Raw genomic sequence first — 23,598 nt, 5'->3', positions numbered from 1 at the left:
TATATCTTAAAAAAATAAACGAAAACGGTCAAGCAAGCAAAAAATTAATTCATTTTCTGGTAAATTTATTATTTATTGTAAATATACCATTTAATTATCTTTATTTTTATTACTACTTATTATTATTATTTTTTTAGTATTGATTATTATTATAATTACATAATTCTATGTGTCTTTATTTCCCACCTCTGCTAGCAAATAGTTTCGTATATATTTTGTCTTTTTTTTCTTTCTCGTTTTTAATTGTTTTGAATTCTGTGATATTGCGAAGATAAAAACAATTCCTTTTATGACATGAGTTATTGTATTGCTATATATGTGTATGTATATGAATGTTGAAAGAAGGAACAAGTAAACGCGATTTCATGTAATAATATTGTACTCGGATTTAAACGCGCGATCGCTGTTTTATTTTGTAAGCATTGAAGAATCGCACGCTTGTCTTACTTGAATCTCGCGTACATCCGTTTATTTCGTGTACAAAATGTAAATAACTAGTAAAATCGTTTTCCGAAATACAAATTAGCAACTAAAAAAGAAAATTAAAAAAAAAACGCAACCGCCGAATTTCTTTTAACATACATACAGGGTGTTTTAGTTTCTTTGTCAAAACCAGTGTTTTCAAATATTTACATATATATTTAATCAGCAGTTGGGTGTGATTGGTGCGACGATTTTAATTTTATCGATTTGAGTGATGTTCGCCTCGCGCCACGATTAAAATCAACTTAAAATGTACTCGCGTTAAGGATTAATAGATTTAATTTTTTTAAAAGGCTACTATTTATTTAGTTTTACTGAATATGGACGATATGTAAAAAAAACATTGCTGGATGCGCCCATCTCGTTGAGAAACAAGAGAGAAAAAAAGCCTTAAAGTGCCATGTGAGGTTTGTCTTCTTTGTACATTGTGTTCTCATATAGATATTTAATAATTATTACTATTTTCAGTTTGTGTCAACCTAACTATCGTTTCAGGTCCTTGTATATTACTTTACTTATTACCTATTATATATAATAATTATTGTAAAACAAAAGGAAAAACAACAAAAAAAAAACTCGAGAAGAAACGAAGCTTGTGGCTTATATATATTATATACTATATTTAAACAAACAAAAAAAAAAGAATATTAATAATGTAATGATAATAATAATAACAGAAATAATTTCTCATCGCCTCTCTAAATTTCTACTTTTAATAATACACGGAAATCTCTTAAATATCGATAAAGCTTATTTCGTTTTTCTTTTAATTATTGAGTTTCGTGATTTATCTAATTGGATGTTCAGTCGTCGAGTGAGATTTCGATCAAAGAAGAAACAACACACACACGCAGAGACTTAGTGATTAAGTTTAGATAAATTGTAATTGATTTTCCTTTATACTTTTATTATTTTTCTCTCTTTATTATCTCCTTGTTTTAGATATCTTAAGTTCGGTTAATAATTACTCCTCTGGGAATTGAGCAAGCGATGTGTCCGGAAAAACAAGTTTTAGCTTAGTTTTCGATATGTTATGTCTGTTAATTGGTCAAGAAACCGCCGATTATTTTTTATTATTTTCTCTTTTTTGACATTCCCCCCCTTGTCACTGTTTTTTAGGTGATTATTTTATCTTCCCTCCGCCCCTCCAAAAAAAAAACAACAAAACGTGGACAAAACTAAAATATATAAACAAAGATTATTTTGCTAATTGTTTACTTTTTCTTTTCAATAAACATAAAACAAATCCTCTTTTTTTCAATCTGGAAATTATTGATTCTAGATAGATTTAAATCGTGATATGTATTTACGATTATTGCCTTGGAAACCGCGTTTAGTGGTATAATTGGTAAGTTCTTATAGTTTAATGTGTAGTTTTAGTTGTATCTTACATAATGCATTGGATCAATTGAGTAGTGGCGGTAGGATTCGGAGAAGGTAAAAATTAAATTCGTAAATTTAGTATTTCTTTTTTATGTTTTTAAAATATCACGTTAACTTTAAAAGTTTATAAATTTATATAAAAAATACTTACAAAAGTTGAAGTTATTTCATTATCATTCTACCAATAGTCTCGGGCGTGTTGATTGGTGGTGTTGAAATGTAATTTATTGCCATGCGTGGTCAAGATTTTCGTGCGTTCTGGTTTGAAGGAGTAACATATGTAAGATTCAAAGTACACGTACTCCTGGCAGAAATTGGATAGTGTAGTCTGCAGCATGCTGGCACATTCTTCAAGGATTGTGCGGAAGTTATAAGGTAGGTTCTTGAAATACTCTTCGGCAAGCGATTCCTTCTGGTCTATCTTATGCCCCAACAATAACCAGAACCTCTTTTCAGGAGCGTAATGCTCCTTATAGCTCGGAAAACTCTCTGCATCCTTCCCAATCATCTTGTCCATCTCCGGCATGTAATACGCCGACCTATTTTTCTTGATTTTCGCTACCAACGGTTTCTTATTTAGGAATCGGAAATCCTGTCCTTGTGGAGTCTCCCCGTCCACTATCATACAATCAACGGTAGCCCTAGTAGGTGGCACCCTCTTCACTAGGATTGGTACGAACTCGATGTTGTCGTTCGCGTTTCGCATATTCAATTTCACCTTAGCGTACTTCTCTGTGTTAGTGAGGTAATCCAAGCTAAACCAAGTGAAATCCTGTTGGAGCACGTTCAGCAGGTACGTCTCGTCCACGTTCCCCGTATCCAAAATTTGCTCGGTGTAGTGTTGCAGAGGGGTCAACGTGGGCTCGAACTTTGGGGACCGACGCTTTCTGTTAATTTGCGACTTCAAAGTTTCTATGATACTCAACATTTTCGATTGCTCCCAGGTCTTGGTGGTATTAGCCTTTACCGGCGGACAAGACTCTAACATTTCTATTAAATTGTTATGATTAATGTCGTCTGTAGATTTGGCGAGTTGCGTCGGTAAATGGTACATCGCCAACAACTTTCTGCGACACTTGATGAATTCCAGCCACTTTATGATGTTGAACATCTTGCATTTGTCGTCCAGCAGATCGGCGAACTCTGAGAACTTGTACTCAGTAATCGAGTCAAAGGAAAACAGCATCTTCAGCGTGAATACGATGAAGCACATCGCCCGAGCCTCGTAATCCTTGGAATTCCCATTAAATCTTGGCCGACTCTCCGCCATTAGATTCAAAGCCATGCGCTGAATCTCGTCTAAAATATGTTATATTTTATTATATTAAGGAGTATATAAGAAATTAAACTACTTACTAGGTAAATTCAATTCCTTGCAATACCTCTTGCATAGAGCAGGTAAATTTTGTATTGGTATATACTCTCTTACCTTTATGTAATCAACCAACGCCCAGCATTTAGTCAAAAATTCTCTTTTTACAGGAGTGGTGTCCCTCAGCCACCTGTAGTTCTTCTGAGAGGTGACCATCTCCTCAGTTAGCAGATGCCCAATATTGTTGTAGCTCATATGGCCATTAACGATGAACCTCAACATATCTCCGCATTGGATGTCGCTCTTCACTATCATCAAGCCGATGTACAGCAACTGATAGAGTATGTTCTTGCTGAGATGACTTTTGAGAAATCTCTTGCAAGATTGAATATCCTTAAGTTTCAAATTGTGACACGTCATTTTATTGTCTAAATCCTCCAGATGTTCTTCCAAATGATCCTTAGTCATATGCTCCAGCAGCATGTCATAATCCACCTGATTCACCTGCATAGGAATCTTATCCTCATCTGTTCTCAAATCAGCTATGGTTTGATTCATCATAGACCAGTCAACTTCATCACGTTGCGACTCGTTAAACGCCTCGTTCACAGCTAATTTCTAATTTAGAAGAAACATAATTTTTGATTAAATTTGTTTAAATCAACCATCAAAACTCACACACCCTAAATCGTTTTTTCTTGGCTCTAATTATATCCTCCTCATTCGATTCATTAAGCAGCAGCTTGTCATGATCAATAACGCGCTTCTTCTTCTTTAAACCATATATAATTTCAGCATCTCTAAACACAAAAAGCAGCGATTAAATATACATATATTTAAATTACAAATAATGAAATGTACATACAAATTTTTGTAGTTAAAAGGTAACTTTGGTAGAGCATCAGGATCCTCACTGACCACCTCCTTTTTCTTCAAATACATGAACCAGATCCTCTGCATCACATCTTTCAGTTTTGTGTCAGCCCCCAAGATAATTAGTTCATTCGTCAAACCCAGCATGATTCTATTATAGAATTCCCATGAAGTGAACCTGTTCTCATTAGTTGTTCCAGAAGCAATCTTCCTTGCTCTGGTTTCACTCTCTATCTCATTCTCTCTGCTAACGAAGTCCTCGACTTCAGTGTTGCACACCGAACAAATCGACTTACCCTCAAAAATTCGAAATACGGATGTGCCGCACGTCTGGCACACCGTCGCCATGGCTTATGTTTTTCACTTTAAAAAAATTCAGACGATTATATGGAACCTCGCCACTGCTCGCTATTTATTGTAATTTCGCTAATATTTTAGGTTATATTTACAAATTTAAATGTTGCATCCCTGCAACTCCATAAAATGAAATACAATTCCAAATCTTTACAATATTTGTATTTGTCGTAAAATATATGCACTTTTTTATTTACAAAATTATTGTTTTCTTTCATTATTTAAAGTAGTTTCTCTTTTTGTAGATAATATAATCTTAACTTATACTGCATGTCTTAAATATTAAGAGATGTTTTATTTTTGCTTAAAACTTAACGTTTCATTTTGTTTTGCAATGTTTAGTTACTTTTAACCGAATGGTGTATTATGAGTTGCATAATACAGCATTGCTCTGTTCGGTTACAGTTCGGTTTCTTCATGGAACCATATAGCAATAAAATATTAGCATAATTGGGGAGGCATAGCATAACAGGCTCGAGCCATTATACAAATATACAAGGTTCACCGACTTAAAAAAAACTTGTTTTCTTTACATATAAGTCAGGTTCTTTTTATTCACATATTGCATACAAATTATGTTGTGCAATTAAAATTTTATTTTTGAAAAGTTTTATTTCACTTGTTTTTATTCGTATGAGCAAGTTCATGTAGAAAGTATAGATAATTTGTTACAAAAAGACTTCGCCCGTGTGCGAGAAAAGCTTTGATTTTTAATTGTGGGCCCCAGACACGTTAGAATCTGAGGATTCCACAGAATTGAAATTATAACCACTGGAAAATATTTTATCTTATCGATAATTAAAAACACCTTGTTCTGCATTCTATGGGTTACCTTGGCTCGTGGACCCGTGTGCATCGCATTTCACCTTAGTTTTATTAGCTTTTAATTGATTATATTTGAAGTTTCTCTCTTACCATCGATCTATTGTAATATTTAACAATATCTGTGCACAGGGTCCAAATTATTTTTCTCAAATTACTGAATGCAATTATCTCCCAGCTTTTATATTTTTGCTAAACTAAACTAAACGTTCTCATTAAATTCCATATTTTTTATATATAATTGTATAATTGCAATTTAGTTAAAGGAAGTATTTACTAGATATATGTATACCTTTTTATAATTGTTTTCCTGCATTACATTTTAAACTTAATTATTATTTATTATTATAGTAATTATTAGTTACCAAGTCCACTTTGTATATATTTAAAACATTTTTAATAGAGAATGATATGTTTCTATTAAAATACACGTGTTTAAATCTTGGAATATTTCAAGGTAAATATTGTATATATGTATTTTTAAGGAAACCCTTAAGAAATAGGTACAACTGGAGGTAACATTCAGATAGTTAACGTTATAAAGGTTTTCCTTACAGGTTGTCAAAGTTAGTATTTATCGCATACTGATTCTATATCAGTTTTTTTCCCCAATTTTGAATATTTAATATTAATTTTAACACTAAATATCTACCTGATTTACTATTTCTTACCGAGAACTCAGTCCCGGATTTAGGCATGATCTTTATAGGCTGCAGAACTGGGCCCCGTTCAATCAAAGGGCCACTTTCGTAAAAATTAAGCTCAACCCAAATTGGGTTAATTGTTAGTACAGTTTTCCCAAACTGTGTAGTTTCCCACAGAGAGTGTAGATATTAAATAACGATAGGAAAAATATGTGAATTTACACAAAATGACGACAGTATAAAAATAAATATTTATTTATAATTTATTTTATATGAAAATTACATCACAACTATAAAACTATTAATAAGAGCGAAGAAAAAGATTTGATATAGAAAAAAAATTAGAGTTTTAAAATATTCATTTTATTATACATCAGGTATTTGTATTTCAGTTATTTTAGTAAAATTGTAATCTATTTCTTACTTATAAATAATGTAACAAATATTTTCATTTGTCACTGTCATTTTTATTTAATTTATATATTATACATACAATGTCCGAGGAAATTTACAAATGGATCGATGGTTACCAGCTATCTCGACAGAAGAAAAACATAAGCAGGGATTTCTCAGATGCCGGTAGGGATTTTTGTTTGCTTCTTCTCTTGAAATTCACCAATTGAACGATTCTCATTTCGCGAATGCACAGTTCCTTTGGCGGAAATTCTGAAGATGCATTTTCCTAAATTGGTCGACTTGCATAACTACACGCCGAAGAACTCGGTGTCTCAGAAGCTGATCAACTGGAGCACTCTGCAGAGGAAGGTGTTGAGCAAGTTGCGGATGAATCTGAGCAAGGGAACGATGGAGGAGTTGGCAAGGGCGGAACCGGGCGCCGTCGAGAAGGTCCTGTCTCAAGTGAAGTATATTATCGAGAGATATCAGAGGGAGAAGGAGGAGGACGAGGAAAGCGTGTACGTTATTGAGGGAATAGATGATGCCGGTTCAGGTGAAGTTAATTGTGATTCAAAGCAAAATACGAAATTAATTGAATAGGTTGCGCAGGGAACGTTTTGCCTATCAAGATGAAGCAGGGCTCGAAGGTTTCCGATCAGAAAATCGTGCCTGCGGATATCTTCAACGACATGCTGAAGAGTCTCGACGAGAAGGAGCAGATCGTCAACGAATTGAGGCTCAAAGTATGCGACCTAATTGTTTATAACATAAAAAAAATGAAACTTGGCATTTGTCATGTGTTGAAGAACACTGCGATTGCCAAACATATCTGAAAGATAACAAATATTTAAAAAGTATGTCGTATAACCGTATTAGTTCAGTGGTCCCCAACCCCCGGTACTCGGATCGGTATCGGTATGTGGATCAAATTGTACCGGGCCGCACAAACCCCCAGATGGAACCGTCTCGTTGCAAAGAAACAAGCTCATTAATTTAACGTTCTAGTTAGTTAAAATGTTAAATCACGTCGTTCCCTCAGCAGGCCGCGGTAAAATTTTTAAACGGTGACCGGTCCGCGTCGATAAAAAGGTTGGGGAGCATTGTATTAGTTAACTTAATCTCAATTTATCTCAACATAACTATATGTTTTATTAGGACATTATCACTTTGAAAAGAAAATAATGTAACCATTTTTTGCAAACGAAGATTTCCACATTAGCAACTAATTTTCGGAAAACATGAATATTTATTTAACCTATTTTTCAATTAATTGCGCAGTAAAATTAATAACTAGTAAAGTTTTGAATTTGTAAAATTGTAGAGAAATAAATAATTATGACGGTAAGCTCGTATTTCAAGCGAAAGTTGTAAAGTTATATGAAAAAATTGTTCGTAAACGACTAAAACCTTTATCTACAAGTAATAAAACAAATCTGTCAGAAAGTATGGAATTGATAATAATATAAAACCATTTAATGGAAACTCAAGTTTTGATCTCACGGTTTTGAAAAAAATTGACTCAAATTCCCCTCGACTTACGAACTAGTTCCGTTCCAAAGGGTTGTTCGTAAGTCGGGGGAATTTTAAAAATTTCAAAATATCTAAACAGGTATTATAAACTAGTTCCGTTCCAAAGGGTTGTTCGTAAGTCGAAAAATATATTATCTTACTTCCCTCGACTTACGAACTAGTTCCGTTCCAAAGGGTTGTTCGTAAGTCGGGGGAATTTTAAAAATTTAAAATATACTTATCTTACCACACTTTATCATGGTTTTTACTTTTATATATGTTAAATTCCGTATTACACTGCATAAGTTTTAAAAAATAAATTAAAGTATACAACACACTTACTTACAAATACTTTTCAATGTAGACTTCACAATTATTTATTTTTCTAATGAAACAAATGCTAAAGGAACTGCATAAAATCAACTGTATTCTTTTTTCGTTACATAACTTATATTTTATTCGTTTAACCCTAAATTGAAAATAAATGATATATAATTACAAGCGTACCTGAATTTACGTGGATTTTTTTACGCTAATGAAAATCACGTAAAGTCTGTAAGTACAAAAAAATAAAAATAAAAGTTAATATAAGTTTTGAAAATACATATTTATTGAATAAAATAATGTTAATATTTCAGAAAACAAGAATAAATTTTATTTGGTGTCACTATCGCTATTTACAAACAACCTTATTTTTTATTGTCACAAACTCATTCATCGCTTGGAATATTTAGAAGTTCTACTTCATTTTCATTATTAATAAAAAAAATTCGCTTGTTTTTTTTTATATTTCCTTTCCACGTAAATTCAGTCCGCGTATAAAAATATTCTAATTTACTTGTAAACAGGGAATTCTTGTTTTTTAATTGAACTTTTATATATAAATCTTTTAATTGAACGGAAGTTTTTTAAATAAATAATTTTGTTTATATATTACAGTTGGATCATTGGGAAAAACTGGTGAGCATTAAAGATCAACGCATCGCGGATTTGGAAGGAGAGATAAAAAGACTGACAATCGAGAAAAGGATTTCGAGCAATTCAGAGTACTTTTGAATTTCAACGAGTGCGTACAGAGAATCTGTGTCTCTTGCCATTAATAAACAACTTAATATTTCAACAGTGTTATTTCATCTTGAATGGTGCATGAGCATTGCTGAATGTTTACTATCGCCAAAATTCTTATCGACTTTGCGAGGCGCGCTCATTTCATATATAACCGAGCTTGTTGAAGGTGCATTCATTTGTTTAGAGTTGATTTTTGAAGGGGGTGATATGATGATTTTTGTGTATGTGTGCTTGATTTTGGCGGTGGGCTTAGTTGTGACGAGACTGTATCTGACTTACACGCGTTGGCCGAATTGCATGAAATGTCTTTTAGGGAAAACTTGCATAGTTACCGGCTCCAATACGGGTTTGTAGGATTTTTTTTTGGTTTGCATATGATTTTGATTTGATAATAAATTTTGCATCCTTATTAGGAATCGGCTATTACACTGCTCTGGATTTTGCGATGCGGGGTGGCAGGGTGATTCTGGCCTGCAGGAATGAAGAAAAGGCAAACGAGGCGCAGAAAAAGATTATCGAGGCGACGGGTAATAAAAACGTGCACGTGAGACTGGTGAATTTTGCCTCTTTGGATTCGGTGCGCGCTTTCTGCGAGGAGTTCAATAGAACCGAGGAGAAGCTCGACATCTTGGTGAATAATGCGGGCGCGGTGGGAACTGGCAACAAGAAGACCAAGGACGGCATAATGATACAAATGCAAATCAATTACTTTGCCCCATTTCTGCTAACACATCTCCTTATAGGTACATCCCTAGCTCTAATTCCCTTCAAAATGCAGTCAAAATTAATTTTTTTAAAGGAAAGCTGCTGAAGGCGGAGAACGCGCGCGTCGTTAACGTGTCCTCGTTGCTCTCGTACTACGGGCAGCTGGACCTGGAGCACTTCAATGAATACCCGTTTTCTGGGAACATGACGAAATCTGAGCTGACTATGTACTATACGTCGAAACAGTGCGAAGTGCTGTTTACCAGAGAGTTGGCGAGAAGGTTGCGCGGTACGAGGGTGACCTGCAACGCTTTGCATCCTGGCAGCATCATGACCGATATATGGAGGAACGTGCCAAATTGGTACAAGCCGTTCCTGATCTTCATCATAAGTTTCATTTTCAAAGTATTATTAATTAATTAAAGCCCAATTAAACAAATCACAATTACTAAATTCCGATTTGTTTTGCAGACGCCGCATCAGGGCGCGCAGACCTCCATATACTGCGCCCTCTCAGATGACCTGAATGACGTTACCGGCATGTGGTTCGAGAACGCTAAGATTACAAAATTTTATCCGAGCCATCTAGACGACACTTTGGGCAAGAAGTTGTGGACGCGAAGCGAAGAGATGGTGAAGCTACGGAGCGAGGAGATGATCCCGGAGAACGGCTACGTAATGTCCCAAGCATAAATTCATTGTCATTAACATAGAAATGTATCATGTAAAAATATATAAAAACACAACAATTTACTTCGTGCAGTAAATAATAATGTTTATCTAGTCCACTCGTTAAAAATCCTTCGAGTAATTATTATGTACTAGCGCACACGATTGCAGTAACCTTCGTACATTTTGTTGCGTTAGAAGTATTTTGAATTTACGCAATGCGACACAACTTCTCTATTTTTTTTTGTTGCAAGAACACTTTATAACAGAATTTTAACTATAATAATAAGCAACTATAATTTATTGCAGTGTTTCTCAACAAAAAAAACTCGTTGCTGACCAGAAAATATTAACTTTCTTCACACACAATTACTTCTGCATTAATTTTTATTCTATATAGATCCCATTGAAAATATTTTTTTTTTGATCACTCATCAAATAAAAAGTTGCTTATTATTTTATAGACCTCCAATAGACAACTCGAACTCAAAAATTTCAAGAACCACTTATATAATATATAAATTAAAGTTTTATTTATTTTGAAATTCCTCTCAGATCGTATTCACCATCTACTATAATATTTATGACTTGAAACTCTTTGAAAATGAGAGTTTGTTGTGTCTAATTATTATAATTGTTATTGTTAATAGAGAAAAAAAAAACAAACTATGTATTTACGAAATCTTATTGCATAGATATTGACGGGATTTATGGTTGTCGGGATTTTTGTAATTTATTATACGAGGGCAGTTCAAATATAAACGAGAATTTTACTCTGGAGCCCAAGGAAAGTGGAGTTGAGCGATTTTATTTATATTTTGATTATAATATCGGTATTTTCGTTTTTTTTTGCACTTATAGTTGCTAAAACAAGGACAAGTTCGCGCATTAGCCAAAATGTGCATCTAGAAATTTCCCATATTTGGTGAAAATACTCAACTAAAGAAATATGGAACGAAAATTTGCGACATACCGTTTCTACATCAGTATGCGGGATAGAACAATAGTTTTTCGAGCTGTCAACAGTTAGTGTAACAAGAAAAGTTAATAGTACGCAGTTCATAGTTAATATACAAGTTTTGTATGACACAAATTAAATTTAATTAACTCAATGAATGAATTAATACAAAACGATTCTTATAAATACTTATCGTCTAATAAAACTTGTTTTAAAAATAGTTTAAGATAAACTTCGTTTTATCAGTAGCACGAAATTTTTATAATAATTCTGGTGAAAATATGCTTCAAACTGGATAAAGTTCGCGCATCAGTCAAAATGTGATTCTGAAATTTTCCATATTTGGTGAAAATAATCAAGTGGTGGAAGAAATCTATAAAGAAATATGGAGTATAAATCATACGTCCAAGCGTAAAATACAATACAATTATTTGATTTGCATGATTGATACACTTAAAAAGTGGGTCTGATGAATGCTTATCGTCTAATAAAAAAATGTTTATCTCAAGTTCGTTTTATCAATAGCAGAGTAAGAACCTCCTCAATTCGTATCAATTGCATATACAACGAACATGTTTTTCTACGAGTTGATTCTCATAATAATTCTGGTGAAGATATGCTTCAAACTGACCAATGGTATATGCAAAAGCAATGCGAGTCTCATCGGTAAAACTGCTTTAGTCACTGGCGGCAATTCAGGTAAATGGATACATCCGATATGCTACTATTTAATAACACGTGTCTTTAAATACTTCAAGGCATTGGATATCATACGGCGCTGGGTTTAGCAGCGAGAGGATGCAGAGTTATAATAGCTAGCAGAAGTTGCAGCGAGGATGTTAAGAATCAGATAATTCAACATACAAACAATCCGAATGTGGTGATCAAAAACTTTGATTTGGGTTCGCTGGCGTCGATCCGGCGCTTTGCTCAAGAATTGAACGAGGAGGAAGAGAAGATCGACATCCTGATTAACAATTCGGGCTCAAGCGGTTTCGGCAACAAATTCACCGAGGATGGCCTTCATCTTGGCATGCAGATCAACCACTTTGGGCCATTCCTATTGACGCATCTACTAATCGGTGATTGAGGCACTATATGCTCTTTGAATCATAATGTTAATTTGTCTCATCTGCAGGTTTGCTGAAAAAGTCCGAGTCCGCCCGAGTCATCTTCCACAGTTCCTACTTGAGTTTCTTCAACAATCTGAGTCTTGAAAATCTGAACAACCCGTACTGTTCCAAAGATCAAAGTTTGACCAGCAGCAAGAGCGACGCCTTGACGTACTCCAACAGCAAAGCGTGCAACATCATCGTGGCCAATGGATTCGCGGAAAGACTCTCCAAGTTCGGAATCGACGTGAACTCGCTTCATCCCGGCAACGTTCACACTCAAATCTTCTCACTCGCCTTCAATCCTCATCATTCGAAGTCTTTCATCAAGGCATTCTACGCCACCCTCGGCTTTTTCTTTAAGGTAATTATACGACAATATTCTATTCAGGTATACTGCACGTTTGATTATCGCAGACGCCGTTCGAAGGAGCCCAAACCACTTTGCGTCTCGCCATCTCCAATAAGCTTAAGGGCACCACCGGCAAACACTACTGGGATTGCGTACAGTTCCCGTTCCTACCGGGCGTTGTCAAGGATAAGCAGATTTCTTCAAAAATCTGGACGAAAAGTGAGGAATTGGTGAAACTCACGCCCGAAGAGAAAATCTAGATTTTATAAAAAAAAATATTAATTGACTAATTTCAATAAATTGTGGAATAATAAACAATAATAATTGTATCATGGTATAACGCAGGACTTGGAAAAATTTTGGACTCAACAGTCATTTTTATCAATATATCAAACAAAAATAATTAAAATATTTATATTTCTAATTTAATTTCCTTTTTTTATAATGTTCTATATTAGCGGTTTCCAAACTGTGCACCGCGATAAATTCTGATACATTAAGGGCATAGCAAACAGAAAAAGTTTTGGGACCGCTGATCTATATGTTTATTGATTTATAGAAGACTGATATGGGCAGGCTACAGCCTTTCATAAATTTCTATATAAAATGGTGCACATTTATGGAAAATCTATTGTTTAAAACTTTCATATAAAATACGGAAGTACAAAAATAAATTGCAGTTAAGCTGTCAGATCAGTTTTATTGTCATGGGTTGTCATGACAATAAAACAATATTTTAATCAATGTTTCAAATGTCAAACAACTTGTTTGTCTCAAATGACAATTATTTTTATAGAGAGAGTAGTTATTTAGCACCATAATAATAGAATAAGCACCATCTATCACGAATGCAACTAAATTATTTTAACATTTTTTATGTTTTTATCATTTTTGCCACGGCCGTTTTATACCTTAAACGGCCGTTTTATACCTTAAATGATAAAAACATAAAAAATGTTAAAATAATTTAGTTGCATTCGTGATAGATGGTGCTTATTCTTATTACCGTTTCGCGGTACAACAAATAAAAAATCCAACAAAATTAAAGATATATTTGGTTGTGAGTCACCAATATTTTCAATATGAGTGTGAGTAATTTCAATATTTTTGTAATTTTAGTTTTTCTTATATGCTGTTTCGTTTTTTTACAATTTTTGACTTATTACGTTGAATGTTCATAAAATGCCCAATGAATAAACTAGTATAAGTGCCAATTCATATTTAGAGTCTTATTTTTATTGAAAAAGATCTTGGTAAATGCTAAAATCCTATTAATAACTTGTGCAAATTAGGGCAGTCCATTAACTGAGGGGGACATAAGCTGACACCTTTTGGGGTTGAGTAGGAAGCTTAAAAAATATAGTAAGCCCAAATGTCGTCCTCAATTAAGCAGAGAATTTCCGAAAAAGGAATTTTCGTAAACAATTGCAACAAATAAATTTGTAGATAAGAAGCTTCGTTTTATACGTTCTGAAAATGACAAAAAGCTACCACAAAAAAGTATTAACCATTTAACATACATTTTACAGTAGTATTTTACAGATAAACTATTTCCTTAAGATCTCCAAAATTTTCAAATACTCTATGATGCTTATAACCCGAAATAAAACCAGAATGTGTCTGCTCAGGCAGGCCCTTAAGCTAGCTACCTACGCGTTCCATAGTATTCAAAAGATCATATGCCATAATGAATTAATACTTGAGTATCAATTTGGATTTAGTCACAAACAGGAAACAGCGCATTGCAGATTTAATTAAATAATTATTTTTTCTTAAATCTAGATTTCTTCTTTCCTCGCGAGTCTTACTAATTCCTGACTCTTTGTCCAAATTTTAGAACAAATCTGCTTATCTTTGATAATACTCGGTATGATCGGGAACTGTACGCAATCCCAGTAGTGTTTGCCAGTGGTGCCTTTAAGCTTGTTGGAGATGGCGAGATGCAAGGTGGTTTGGGCCCCTTCGAACGGCGTCTGCAACAATCAAACATACAGTGTAATTGTATCCAATTCTGTTGAATAATTAAACATTGTCGTATGTATATATTACTTTAAGAAAGAATCCGAAGGTATCGTAGAATGGCTTGATCAAGTACTGTAAACAATGCTGCTGTAAAAATATCAAAAAGATTGGGGTGCGGACGTTGCCGGGATTCAGTGAGTTCACGTCTATTCCAAATTTGGAGAGTCTTTCAGCAAATTCATTGGCCATGATGATGTTGCACACTTTGCTGTTGCAGTATGTCATTGCGTCGCACGTACCGCTGATCAGACTTTCATCTTCGGAACAATACGGGTTGTTTAGATTCTCCAGGCTCAGGTTGTTGAAGAAACTCAAGTAGGAACTAACAAAGATGATACTCGCGGACCCGGACTTTTTCAGCAAACCTGCGGATGTGGCAAATTAAAATTATGATTCAAAGAGCAAATGGTACCTCAATCACCTATGAGTAGATGCGTCAATAGGAATGGTCCAAAGTGGTTGACCTGCATGCCTAGATGAAGGCCATCCTCGGTGAATTTATTGCCGAAACCGCCAGAGCCCGAATTGTTAATCAAGATGTCGATTTTTTCTTCTTCCTCGTTCAGTTGTTGAGCAAAACGCCGGATCGACGCTAGTGAACCCAAATCGAAGTTTTTAATCACCACATTCGGATTGTTCGTATGTTGAATTATATTATTCTTAACATCCACGCTGCAACTTCTGCTAGCTATTATAACTCTGCATCCTCTCGATGCTAAACCCAGCGCAGTATGATATCCAATGCCTTGAAGTATTTAAAGAGACGTGTTATTAAATATAAGCATATTGAATGTATTGATTTACCTGAATTTCCGCCGGTGACTAATGCAGTTTTACCGACGAGACTTGCATTGCTCTTACAGATACCGTTCGTCAGTTTGAAGCATATCTTCACTAGAATTATTATGAGAATCAACTCATAGACAAACATGTTCGTGGCACAATTAAAACAGATCGAATAGATGCTACTCAATCTTTCGATAATTATAAGTGTACAAAGTTTGATTTCACGTAACTAAATTAAAAAAAATAATTACCGATATTTTATTTTCAATATTTTCAAAAACTAGTAAATTTCTTTTAAGCAAACTAAAAAAATTAGAGAACGCTAAGATTTGCATCCAATATTTGTAATTTTTACATTTTTTTGTTGATTGAAGATTTCTTTGTTAATTATTACCAAACATAGACAATTTTTACAGATGCATTTTGCGTCATGTGCGAACTCTTTTTGCTGCATGGTGTTCAACAATTTTAATCACTTTAAACAACTGCTAGAAAAAAATAGTCCTTGAGTTGATTTAAGGTAATGTTAAAATTTCTCATTTCTGCGTCTTCTTCTTCATTTGTGACCGAACGAAGACATTTCCCTACAGCAGGGGTCCCCAACCTTTTTGCACCCAAGAGAACATTCTAGAATTCCGGTCTGGCGGTGGGCACCAATTATTTTTTTAAAGTAAATTTATAGTTGGACATAGTCAATAATACAAATAATATTTGACCGCACAGCGGCGGGCGCACGTAAAACGGTCGGCGGGCGCCATGGTGCCCGCGGGCAAAGGTTTGGGAACTCCTGCCCTACAGTATTTAAAATAGATTATTATTTTTAGTATTTTTGGGAGGCCCGAAAAATAATTCGTCTAGAGGCCCCAACTATCCGCCACTGCACTGGAGTCTGTGATAGGAGTCAGTTTGTTTTGAAAAAGTAAAAAATCTTCCATAAGTTCAGATTTAAAAGTAAACATTATGTTTAATATTAAAATTGGGACAGAAAGACCTATGGTCAATAGCCCTTTTGTATCAGTTGACTATTAAAATAATAATATTATTTGTATTAATAAAAAAAATGTATACATATATAAGTAAAAAAAAATAGGTGCAAGCAAAGCAAATTATTTATCCTTTTAAACTGTTGAAGCATAACAAATTTAATTCATTCGATCATAGGGCTCATCAGACGGAAATATTTGATGTTCTCCACCAGATCAGCCATATCCTTATAAAAAAATACTCAGATATATTTTTAATAGTTTGCAGTCTCCACGACATCCTCCAAATTAAAACTTTTTTTGTTCATGAACATCCAGAGTCGAAGAATGTTTTAAGCTCAAGAACGTATCACTTTTTCCATCCAAATATTGTTTAAATTGATTCATGTAAGACAAACGTTTCAGACTAATTTGTAACTTTATATCTAAATAATTGGATAAACGTCCAAAGTTTCGGTTGAACTCGATTTATTGAAATTTACTCGCAATTTCATCCTTCTTCTTTACGATAAAATTTAAGTTCAGAATATCTGCTTGTGTGATTCAATTACACTGTCAATCGTTTTCTGCATCACTGTCGCTAATTGTATATTTTATTTTAATTCTGGCAACTTGTTCAAGCTTTGGATTGCATTGTTTCACCGTATCCTTGGACGGATCGCGCCTGCTCTACATCTTTTAATGCCTTGATCAACTAAAAAAATAATGATTAAATAACTGATAAAACTTTTTTATACAACAATACATATATCTATTTCAGTTATTAAACATTGTACTCTCAATATGCAATTGCAGCTATCAGATTAATGAAATGAAACTTGTCATGAACATAATACTAACAGTTGTCTCAGATCAACTGAGGAGATATATTTACGCTCAATTATCTACTTTATTGACGGTTTTGTAAGAATCTTTAAATAAATATAGTTGTTTGTGTAATGGCTTTAAACATTTATTATCCATGTTATTATTAAAAAGTAATGCAATTCATAATTAGAAGCCAATTTTACATAGCTACGAGATAATCCACAGTATCCAGAGATTATTAATCCCGTGACACAACATTACTTATATCTATTTCAGTTATTAAACATGAGAGTACAATTTGCAATAGCAGCTGTCAGATCAATAAAATGAATGTTGTCTCATATCTATTGAGGAGATATCTTTACGCTCAATTATCCATTTTATTTATAAGAATCTTAAAAAAAATATAATTATTTGTGTCATGGCTTTACACATTTATTATCCAGTTATAATAGAATTATGTTATTATTAAAACGACATGCCTAGTAGCCAATCGTGTTTTCAATTATGATTCGATCTTTGTTTATAACAATATTAATATAACGTACAAAATGGTAATATTTAGTATTAAATAAAAACAAATACTAAATAAAAATATTTATTATTTTTATATTTATGACGGATGAAATGAATGTTTATTTTGACCACCCTGTGTACATTTATTATTGATATCAAATTAAATGACTATAATTAAAAATGCGACATGGTTATTCCATTAACAGGAATGGCACTTCTAAAACCGTTCAAAATGTTTTCATAACTATTAACAATGCTGTTCGATATAGTTGCATGTCTTGTGATTGTCTTCGTCATCAAAACGCTTATCAACTTATCGCACGGAGTATGCCGCAGCAACACATGCCTCGTCGGAAAAACCGTTTTGATAACTGGCGGAAATGCAGGTAAATGAGGAAACATTTGATGGGATGATTAGTTGCAGTTAACTAATTTAGGAATTGGTTATGAAACCGTTTTGGGATTGGCTTCGAGAGGATGCAGGATTATTATAGCAAGCAGAAATAATACTCAGAAATTAGCTGACAATATTACAAGATATACGAATAACGGAAATGTTGTGCTGAAATACTTGGACTACTCTTCACTGGATTCGGTGAGGCGTTTTGCCCAAGAGTTGATGGAGGAGGAAAAGAAACTGGACATCTTCATCAACAACTCCGGAATTCTTTCAAGCAATGGCAACATCTTCACGAAGGACGGACTGCAGCTGGTCATGCAGATCAACTACTTCGGACCTTTCCTTCTGCTGCACCTGCTCACTGGTAAATAAAATACAAGTGGTGTACGGGTATATTAATTGTTGATTTTCAGATCTGCTGAAAAAGTCTGGATCAGCGCGTGTAGTGCTCGTCAGTTCGATCGCCGCGTATTTTTCCACTATGGATATGGAGGACCTCAACAATCCGTACAGAACTTCCACGTTTAAGAGATCCACGTTGAAAGAGTACATTGTATATTATAATAGTAAAGCGTGCATCACGATGGCGAGCACGGAGTTCGCTCGAAGATGGAAAAGATTCGGTATAAGCGTGAATTCTTTGCATCCTGGAGGCACAAATACAGGGATTTACGACAACTGGCTTCAGTCCAAATTCTTCAAAGGCATTTTCAAACTCATCTCTCTATTCATTTTGAAGGTAAACTCTTCTTATGATGTATCAAATATAAGATAGTACTAAGTAACAAATTGAAATCTATTTGAATGAAAACGAAAAATTATGATCCACTAGAAATGTTTCCAAATTATTATCAAATAATTTCAAATAATTATAAATTTGATAATAAACATACAAATTATTTAATTCAATGTCATCTTCAAAAATCAAATAAACTTGACGTGGATTCGACATCCTTATAATAACAAGGATAATACCAATTTATGACCAACTCACAATGACACTCTGCTTAAATTGACAAAGGATTTAAGTTTGAATTCACTTTTCAAGAAAAAATGTTTGGTACAATTTTGAATACGTATTCGGATGGAATATCAGCACCTGTTCTGCATATCTGTGCGAAAGGGTTTTTCGCCCCACCATGATACAATGCCTTAACATGCAATTCGAAATTGGATACATCTCGAGTTTAACCATATGTATGTATATATCACATAGAGGACATAAGAATTTTAGAAAGGCTTTGGTGGGGTATGGCACAGTAGAGTTGGGAACTACTAGAATAAATCATTGCTTGCGTATAGACTTGAGAAACGCAATTAAAGTGCGAATAGACAAATTAGTGATTTGTACTAAACTATAGAAGTCTCATTAATTTGGCACATTTGTCTCTTCGCTATTTTAAATTAAATATTACTCGTTGATTCATAATTAATATTATGTTAAATTCTGTTTTTTGATTTATGAATTATTATTGCATATCAAATTTTTTTGTTACTATATAATGTAAATAAATCCACTATAAATATTTTAATATTTTAGGGGTCCGCGAATATATTTTTACTGATCTAAAGTGTACAAGATGAAAGAACAAAAGCTTGCAACATTCTTAAAAATATTAATCTAATGTAAAAATTACATATGAAATTAGATTGCTTAAAGTTATTTTCCCGACTATAATGAGTTAACTAATTATTTGCAAGTTTTACATTAATGATATTTTATTTTTTCAAGAACTTAAGTTTTTCATAAATATTAAATTAATAGAAATATATATAATGTGATTTTTATAGAGCAATCACCAAGCAGCTCAAACGACCCTACATTTGGCCACCTCGTATAAGCTTCGAAACACAACTGGTGAATACTTTATGGACTGCAAATCGTATCCCATACCTCCGTTATTTTGGAGCAAGAAATTCCGTGATAAAATTTGGTTGGAAACCGAGAGACTGGTCAAGTTGAGAAGCGACGAACGATTGGATTAAGTTTCATTTTATTTCAATTCTGTCGTTACATGTGTCAAATAAAAAAACTAAAAATTATTAAATAAATACGATCAATTTTATATTTTCGGATCGGTTTCTTTTAAATTAGCCAACTTCTCGGAGAACTCCCACAGTTTCCTAGCTTTGCTGACCTCCGTGGCGCCGGACGAGAGGCCGCGCTCCTTGCAGTCCATGAAGTACTTGCCGCTGACGCCTTCCACCTCATCAGAGACGGCGAGAAAGACGCTCGTTTGGCAACCCTGAGCCGGCGTTTTGAACATTCCCTTCACTATCAGTTTTGTGGGGATGTTCAGCGGGAATGGAACGTTCCTCCAGATGCCCGAATCCACCATGCCGGGATGCAGACAATTTGCGGTGATATTGGTGCCTTCCAATTTCCTGGCCAGCTCCAATGTGAAACAGATGTTGGCGTACTTGGACACGTAGTACAAGTAGAGAGGCACGTACGCATCGACGGGGTTCAATTTGTTCAAGTTCAGTGTCGAAAATCTGTACAACTCTGAAGCAACAACGACGATTCTACTCGGTCCAGATTTCTTCAGCAGATCTGAAAATGCAGTTTGTTTATTAAGATTTCCGTTTTAACGCGTTTCGCAAATGCACGAACCAATTAACAGGTGGGTGAGCAGAAACGGTCCGTAATGGTTGGTTGCCATCGTGAGTTCGATGCCATCCTCGGTGACTTGTGTCTTCTTCTCGGCGGTACCAGCATTATGCACCAGGACGTTGAGCTTCGGCTCAGTCTTGATGAGATCAGCTGCAAACTCCCTGATCGATTTCTGCGATGATAAATCCAATTTTTTCACGATAATGTTATTATTTCCCGTGGATTTCACAATGTCGTCTGTCCAAAAAAATAAAAATATTCATTGGTGATGTTATTTATTATCGTTGTTCATTACCTTTGGCCTCGTTGCCGGTGTCTACGTTCCTGCAGGCCATGATTACTTTGGCTCCTCTGGCTGCCAACTCCCTGGCCGTCTCTTTGCCGATGCCTCCGTTGGCGCCGGTGATGAGGATCACCTTTCCGTCCATCCTTTTCTTATCTTTAAAATATCCACAGGTGCGGGACGCGTATAGCTTCAGCAGGAAAACGAGGGCGACGGCGCCGACGACAATCAGACTTGCGGCGAGCAGCAGACAAGTGCACAGATCGAGACCAAGAACATTCATCCTACCACCAGTCAAGACACGGTCTTTTAGTTCGAGCAACGGAAGATGCAAAGGGAGCAGCAAGAAAACGCAAACCGGTATACCGCATTGTATCAAACGCGTTAAAATATTATTTGTAGAAGTGGAGGTAAATGAAGAGCGAGAATCGCAGAGAGAGGTCTTTGACACCAAACCAGATGCACATCCTCCGCATCGAATATAACAGAACGAATGGCATTTAAATAGTTGATATAGCGGCACCACGATTTGATTTAATTACTTATCTCTGCGTACTTCTACTTAATGATTAATTAATGATCAATTGATTTTTAACTGAAAACTATATATATTAAGTGAGTAATATTTTTCAATATGACTTCAATAAATACGCATTATTTATCTGAGAAAACAGATCTGTCTTTTATTAGAGTCACTAGTTACTTTGTCTTTTAATTAATAAATCCGATATCTGAAGTTCCTTACAATCTTTCCGTCAAATCGACTCTTTTTCAAATGTTATGCTTGTTTGATGGAAATCAGCGTATGTACTATTTGTTACAACTTCTGAAATTTAATAATTTAGTGAAAAATATTTAAATCTACTAATTGAAATTAATCTAATACAAAACACGTCGAAAATTTTATTTAAAAAATAAATTTTAGGAACTTTGTTTGAAGATTCTTCAATATCCATCTGATTATTAACTTTTTTGTATGTACATTGCAAAATCAAATTGAAAATACTTTCAATAATTAAATTTTTATCATAGATATGAAATAGAAATTAATTATAGTTTGAAGTTCATGAAAAAATATTAGTTCTAACTGTTCGTAAGTTTTTTTTAAGGAAAGTTAGGATGAAATTGTGTCCAGTAAATAGTTCAAGCGAAAGTTCCGAAAGCAAAATTATATCAACACTTTGGTTCTAAAAGATTAGAGTCAAATTCTATTCCTCCTATGAAGACTCTTTTAAATGATTCTATTCAGTGTATTTTCATAAAAATAAACTAATATGATTGTTGGTGACAGTCATTTACATAGAGACATGAAAACGTTTCTAGGAAATCAAATAAAATTAGCTAATGACTCAATAAATTAAATTGCTGACAGGAAAATGTTCATCGATACTTAGAATTGATTTCATGATTTCTAAATGTTTTTAATTAATTTGTTTGCGTCTTTCCGACCATTAAAAAATAGCAATTACAAAAATTGCAGTTTCGTTATAAATCATTTTATTTTCTTGTCCACTTCACCTCTTCAACGTGCTAAAAATGACGTCACAAGGCCGACAAACACAAAAAGTAAACAACGTTTAATATTAACTCTGATGCGTCTGTTTGAAGAAAAAAAATGTAATGTAAGTCAGGAAAATTCCGAAAATTTTCCCAGTTAGAATTCAATATTTCCACATAATTTTTCAAGTAAATAGAGAGTGTCGATTAATAGAATAATAAATGTGTGTTATTTTTAATACATTTTAAACGTTTGCTATTAGGTGCAAATAATAAACAAATAATTAAGAAGTTTGCGATTCGGCTTTTTCCTCAACGTTGATTATAACTTTTTTAGTACGTGTACAAATTTAATTAATGCATTAATTGGGGGCTTTCGGTAATGGTTTAAATGAGTTAAGGCGTTTCGTCGTTTGCTGTACATGCGATTTTCTAATGGGGAATTGATGTTTCGAGGACAATTTGAATTGAGGTAAACTGTACTTACGTGTTTTCCATACAATCGTAGAACTGGAAGCAAACGTCGCGTGTCGTATTTCGAATGCAATCGGTTTCTAATTGCTGTTTTTGTTGGTTCTGCTGACGATGGACTTAAGTTGACCGCACTTACGACACACAAATCTCAGCCTCGCCACGTTCAAGTCCAAGTGCTCAAGTGCAGAAGAGTACTTTCACCTGTCCCTCGCTCTCTATCTTTTCTCCCCCACTTAGCACATTTGATTTATTTCATCTATTAGCATGGAAATCTTTTATGAACTTTGTATTTTGTATTATATTACAAGATGCCACTGTTATTAATTAATTCAGGTATCCCTCGTATAACAATTAGTCAAGTTGGAAAATAATTTCGTTGGTAAATGTATATTTCGAACAACATTCACTCAATATTAATTCCAATAAAATGTTATAACGGTTGAGGAAATATAATAACAATATTTTTTTGAAAATAACTTTTATTTTTTTCTCATTTTCTCGATAATTTTGTAGTAAATGTAAAAAATTCGCTTAATTTAGTAATTAGTATAACGACACAGTCGTTATGCAGGAATT

At 34.1% G+C, this 23,598-nt stretch overlaps 7 protein-coding genes across 7 annotated transcripts; 4 read left to right on the top strand and 3 right to left on the bottom strand.

Moving 5' to 3' along the window:
• Nucleotides 1-1,710: 1,710 nt before the first annotated feature.
• Nucleotides 1,711-4,504, bottom strand: LOC108557550 (TATA box-binding protein-associated factor RNA polymerase I subunit B). The gene is made up of 4 exons (XM_017914103.1): nt 4,044-4,504; nt 3,861-3,978; nt 3,223-3,796; nt 1,711-3,165 (listed from the first exon to the last, which is right to left on the bottom strand). The coding sequence occupies exons 1-4, from the start codon at nt 4,397-4,399 to the stop codon at nt 2,045-2,047; spliced, it is 2,169 nt and encodes a 722-aa protein (XP_017769592.1). The 5' UTR covers nt 4,400-4,504; the 3' UTR covers nt 1,711-2,044.
• A 1,861-nt stretch (nt 4,505-6,365) lies between these two features.
• Nucleotides 6,366-8,843, top strand: LOC108557512 (sperm flagellar protein 1-like). The gene is made up of 4 exons (XM_017914042.1): nt 6,366-6,450; nt 6,521-6,820; nt 6,877-7,010; nt 8,716-8,843. Exons 1-4 carry the CDS (start codon nt 6,366-6,368, stop codon nt 8,830-8,832), a joined length of 636 nt encoding a protein of 211 aa, XP_017769531.1. The 3' UTR covers nt 8,833-8,843.
• A 61-nt stretch (nt 8,844-8,904) lies between these two features.
• LOC108557516 (retinol dehydrogenase 14-like) lies at nt 8,905-10,458 on the top strand. The gene is made up of 4 exons (XM_017914045.1): nt 8,905-9,190; nt 9,258-9,587; nt 9,644-9,954; nt 10,021-10,458. The coding sequence occupies exons 1-4, from the start codon at nt 8,923-8,925 to the stop codon at nt 10,240-10,242; spliced, it is 1,131 nt and encodes a 376-aa protein (XP_017769534.1). The 5' UTR covers nt 8,905-8,922; the 3' UTR covers nt 10,243-10,458.
• A 1,048-nt stretch (nt 10,459-11,506) lies between these two features.
• On the top strand, nt 11,507-13,043 carry LOC108557515 (retinol dehydrogenase 14-like). The gene is made up of 4 exons (XM_017914044.1): nt 11,507-11,875; nt 11,935-12,258; nt 12,315-12,652; nt 12,706-13,043. Exons 1-4 carry the CDS (start codon nt 11,749-11,751, stop codon nt 12,898-12,900), a joined length of 984 nt encoding a protein of 327 aa, XP_017769533.1. The 5' UTR covers nt 11,507-11,748; the 3' UTR covers nt 12,901-13,043.
• A 700-nt stretch (nt 13,044-13,743) lies between these two features.
• LOC108557517 (retinol dehydrogenase 11-like) lies at nt 13,744-15,595 on the bottom strand. The gene is made up of 4 exons (XM_017914047.1): nt 15,467-15,595; nt 15,084-15,407; nt 14,690-15,027; nt 13,744-14,613 (listed from the first exon to the last, which is right to left on the bottom strand). The coding sequence occupies exons 1-4, from the start codon at nt 15,591-15,593 to the stop codon at nt 14,419-14,421; spliced, it is 984 nt and encodes a 327-aa protein (XP_017769536.1). The 5' UTR covers nt 15,594-15,595; the 3' UTR covers nt 13,744-14,418.
• Nucleotides 15,596-15,624: 29 nt separating this feature from the next.
• LOC108557511 (retinol dehydrogenase 13-like) lies at nt 15,625-20,205 on the top strand. Its single transcript, XM_017914041.1, has 5 exons — nt 15,625-15,673; nt 18,024-18,140; nt 18,192-18,518; nt 18,568-18,893; nt 19,946-20,205. Exons 1-5 carry the CDS (start codon nt 15,625-15,627, stop codon nt 20,138-20,140), a joined length of 1,014 nt encoding a protein of 337 aa, XP_017769530.1. The 3' UTR covers nt 20,141-20,205.
• On the bottom strand, nt 20,175-23,250 carry LOC108557520 (retinol dehydrogenase 14). Its single transcript, XM_017914055.1, has 4 exons — nt 23,036-23,250; nt 21,064-21,335; nt 20,769-21,005; nt 20,175-20,708 (listed from the first exon to the last, which is right to left on the bottom strand). The coding sequence occupies exons 1-4, from the start codon at nt 23,044-23,046 to the stop codon at nt 20,218-20,220; spliced, it is 1,011 nt and encodes a 336-aa protein (XP_017769544.1). The 5' UTR covers nt 23,047-23,250; the 3' UTR covers nt 20,175-20,217.
• Nucleotides 23,251-23,598: the final 348 nt, after the last annotated feature.

This window comes from Nicrophorus vespilloides, unplaced genomic scaffold (genome assembly GCF_001412225.1).
Source record: "Nicrophorus vespilloides isolate i.1.1-1 unplaced genomic scaffold, Nicve_v1.0, whole genome shotgun sequence".
Taxonomy (NCBI): domain Eukaryota; kingdom Metazoa; phylum Arthropoda; class Insecta; order Coleoptera; family Silphidae; genus Nicrophorus; species Nicrophorus vespilloides.
The sequence above is the reverse complement of the archived record's forward strand: the minus strand, read 5'-3'. Positions and strand labels throughout refer to the sequence as shown.

Bases quoted from the DNA above. Each gene is read 5' to 3' on its own strand.
- LOC108557512 (XM_017914042.1), top strand. From the start codon at position 6,366: ATGTCCGAGGAAATTTACAAATGGATCGATGGTTACCAGCTATCTCGA. The intron at 6,821-6,876 runs GTGAAGTTAATT...TAGGTTGCGCAG, and splicing joins AATAGATGATGCCGGTTCAG to GGAACGTTTTGCCTATCAAG. The intron at 7,011-8,715 runs GTATGCGACCTA...TATATATTACAG, and splicing joins TCAACGAATTGAGGCTCAAA to TTGGATCATTGGGAAAAACT.
- LOC108557517 (XM_017914047.1), bottom strand. From the start codon at position 15,593: ATGTTTGTCTATGAGTTGATTCTCATAATAATTCTAGTGAAGATATGC. The intron at 15,028-15,083 runs GTGATTGAGGTA...CCACATCCGCAG, and splicing joins ATTGACGCATCTACTCATAG to GTTTGCTGAAAAAGTCCGGG. The intron at 14,614-14,689 runs GTAATATATACA...TGATTGTTGCAG, and splicing joins CCTTCGGATTCTTTCTTAAA to ACGCCGTTCGAAGGGGCCCA.
- LOC108557515 (XM_017914044.1), top strand. From the start codon at position 11,749: ATGTTTTTCTACGAGTTGATTCTCATAATAATTCTGGTGAAGATATGC. The intron at 11,876-11,934 runs GTAAATGGATAC...AAATACTTCAAG, and splicing joins AGTCACTGGCGGCAATTCAG to GCATTGGATATCATACGGCG. The intron at 12,259-12,314 runs GTGATTGAGGCA...TCTCATCTGCAG, and splicing joins ATTGACGCATCTACTAATCG to GTTTGCTGAAAAAGTCCGAG.
- LOC108557550 (XM_017914103.1), bottom strand. From the start codon at position 4,399: ATGGCGACGGTGTGCCAGACGTGCGGCACATCCGTATTTCGAATTTTT. The intron at 3,979-4,043 runs GTATGTACATTT...TTTTGTGTTTAG, and splicing joins CCTTTTAACTACAAAAATTT to AGATGCTGAAATTATATATG. The intron at 3,166-3,222 runs GTAAGTAGTTTA...AACATATTTTAG, and splicing joins CAAGGAATTGAATTTACCTA to ACGAGATTCAGCGCATGGCT.
- LOC108557520 (XM_017914055.1), bottom strand. The intron at 21,006-21,063 runs GTAATGAACAAC...TTTTTTGGACAG, and splicing joins CACCGGCAACGAGGCCAAAG to ACGACATTGTGAAATCCACG. The intron at 20,709-20,768 runs GTTCGTGCATTT...CTGCATTTTCAG, and splicing joins GCTCACCCACCTGTTAATTG to ATCTGCTGAAGAAATCTGGA.
- LOC108557511 (XM_017914041.1), top strand. From the start codon at position 15,625: ATGCTACTCAATCTTTCGATAATTATAAGTGTACAAAGTTTGATTTCA. The intron at 18,141-18,191 runs GTAAATGAGGAA...TAACTAATTTAG, and splicing joins GATAACTGGCGGAAATGCAG to GAATTGGTTATGAAACCGTT. The intron at 18,894-19,945 runs GTAAACTCTTCT...TGATTTTTATAG, and splicing joins TCTCTCTATTCATTTTGAAG to AGCAATCACCAAGCAGCTCA.
- LOC108557516 (XM_017914045.1), top strand. From the start codon at position 8,923: ATGAGCATTGCTGAATGTTTACTATCGCCAAAATTCTTATCGACTTTG. The intron at 9,588-9,643 runs GTACATCCCTAG...ATTTTTTTAAAG, and splicing joins GCTAACACATCTCCTTATAG to GAAAGCTGCTGAAGGCGGAG. The intron at 9,955-10,020 runs GTATTATTAATT...TTTGTTTTGCAG, and splicing joins TCATAAGTTTCATTTTCAAA to ACGCCGCATCAGGGCGCGCA.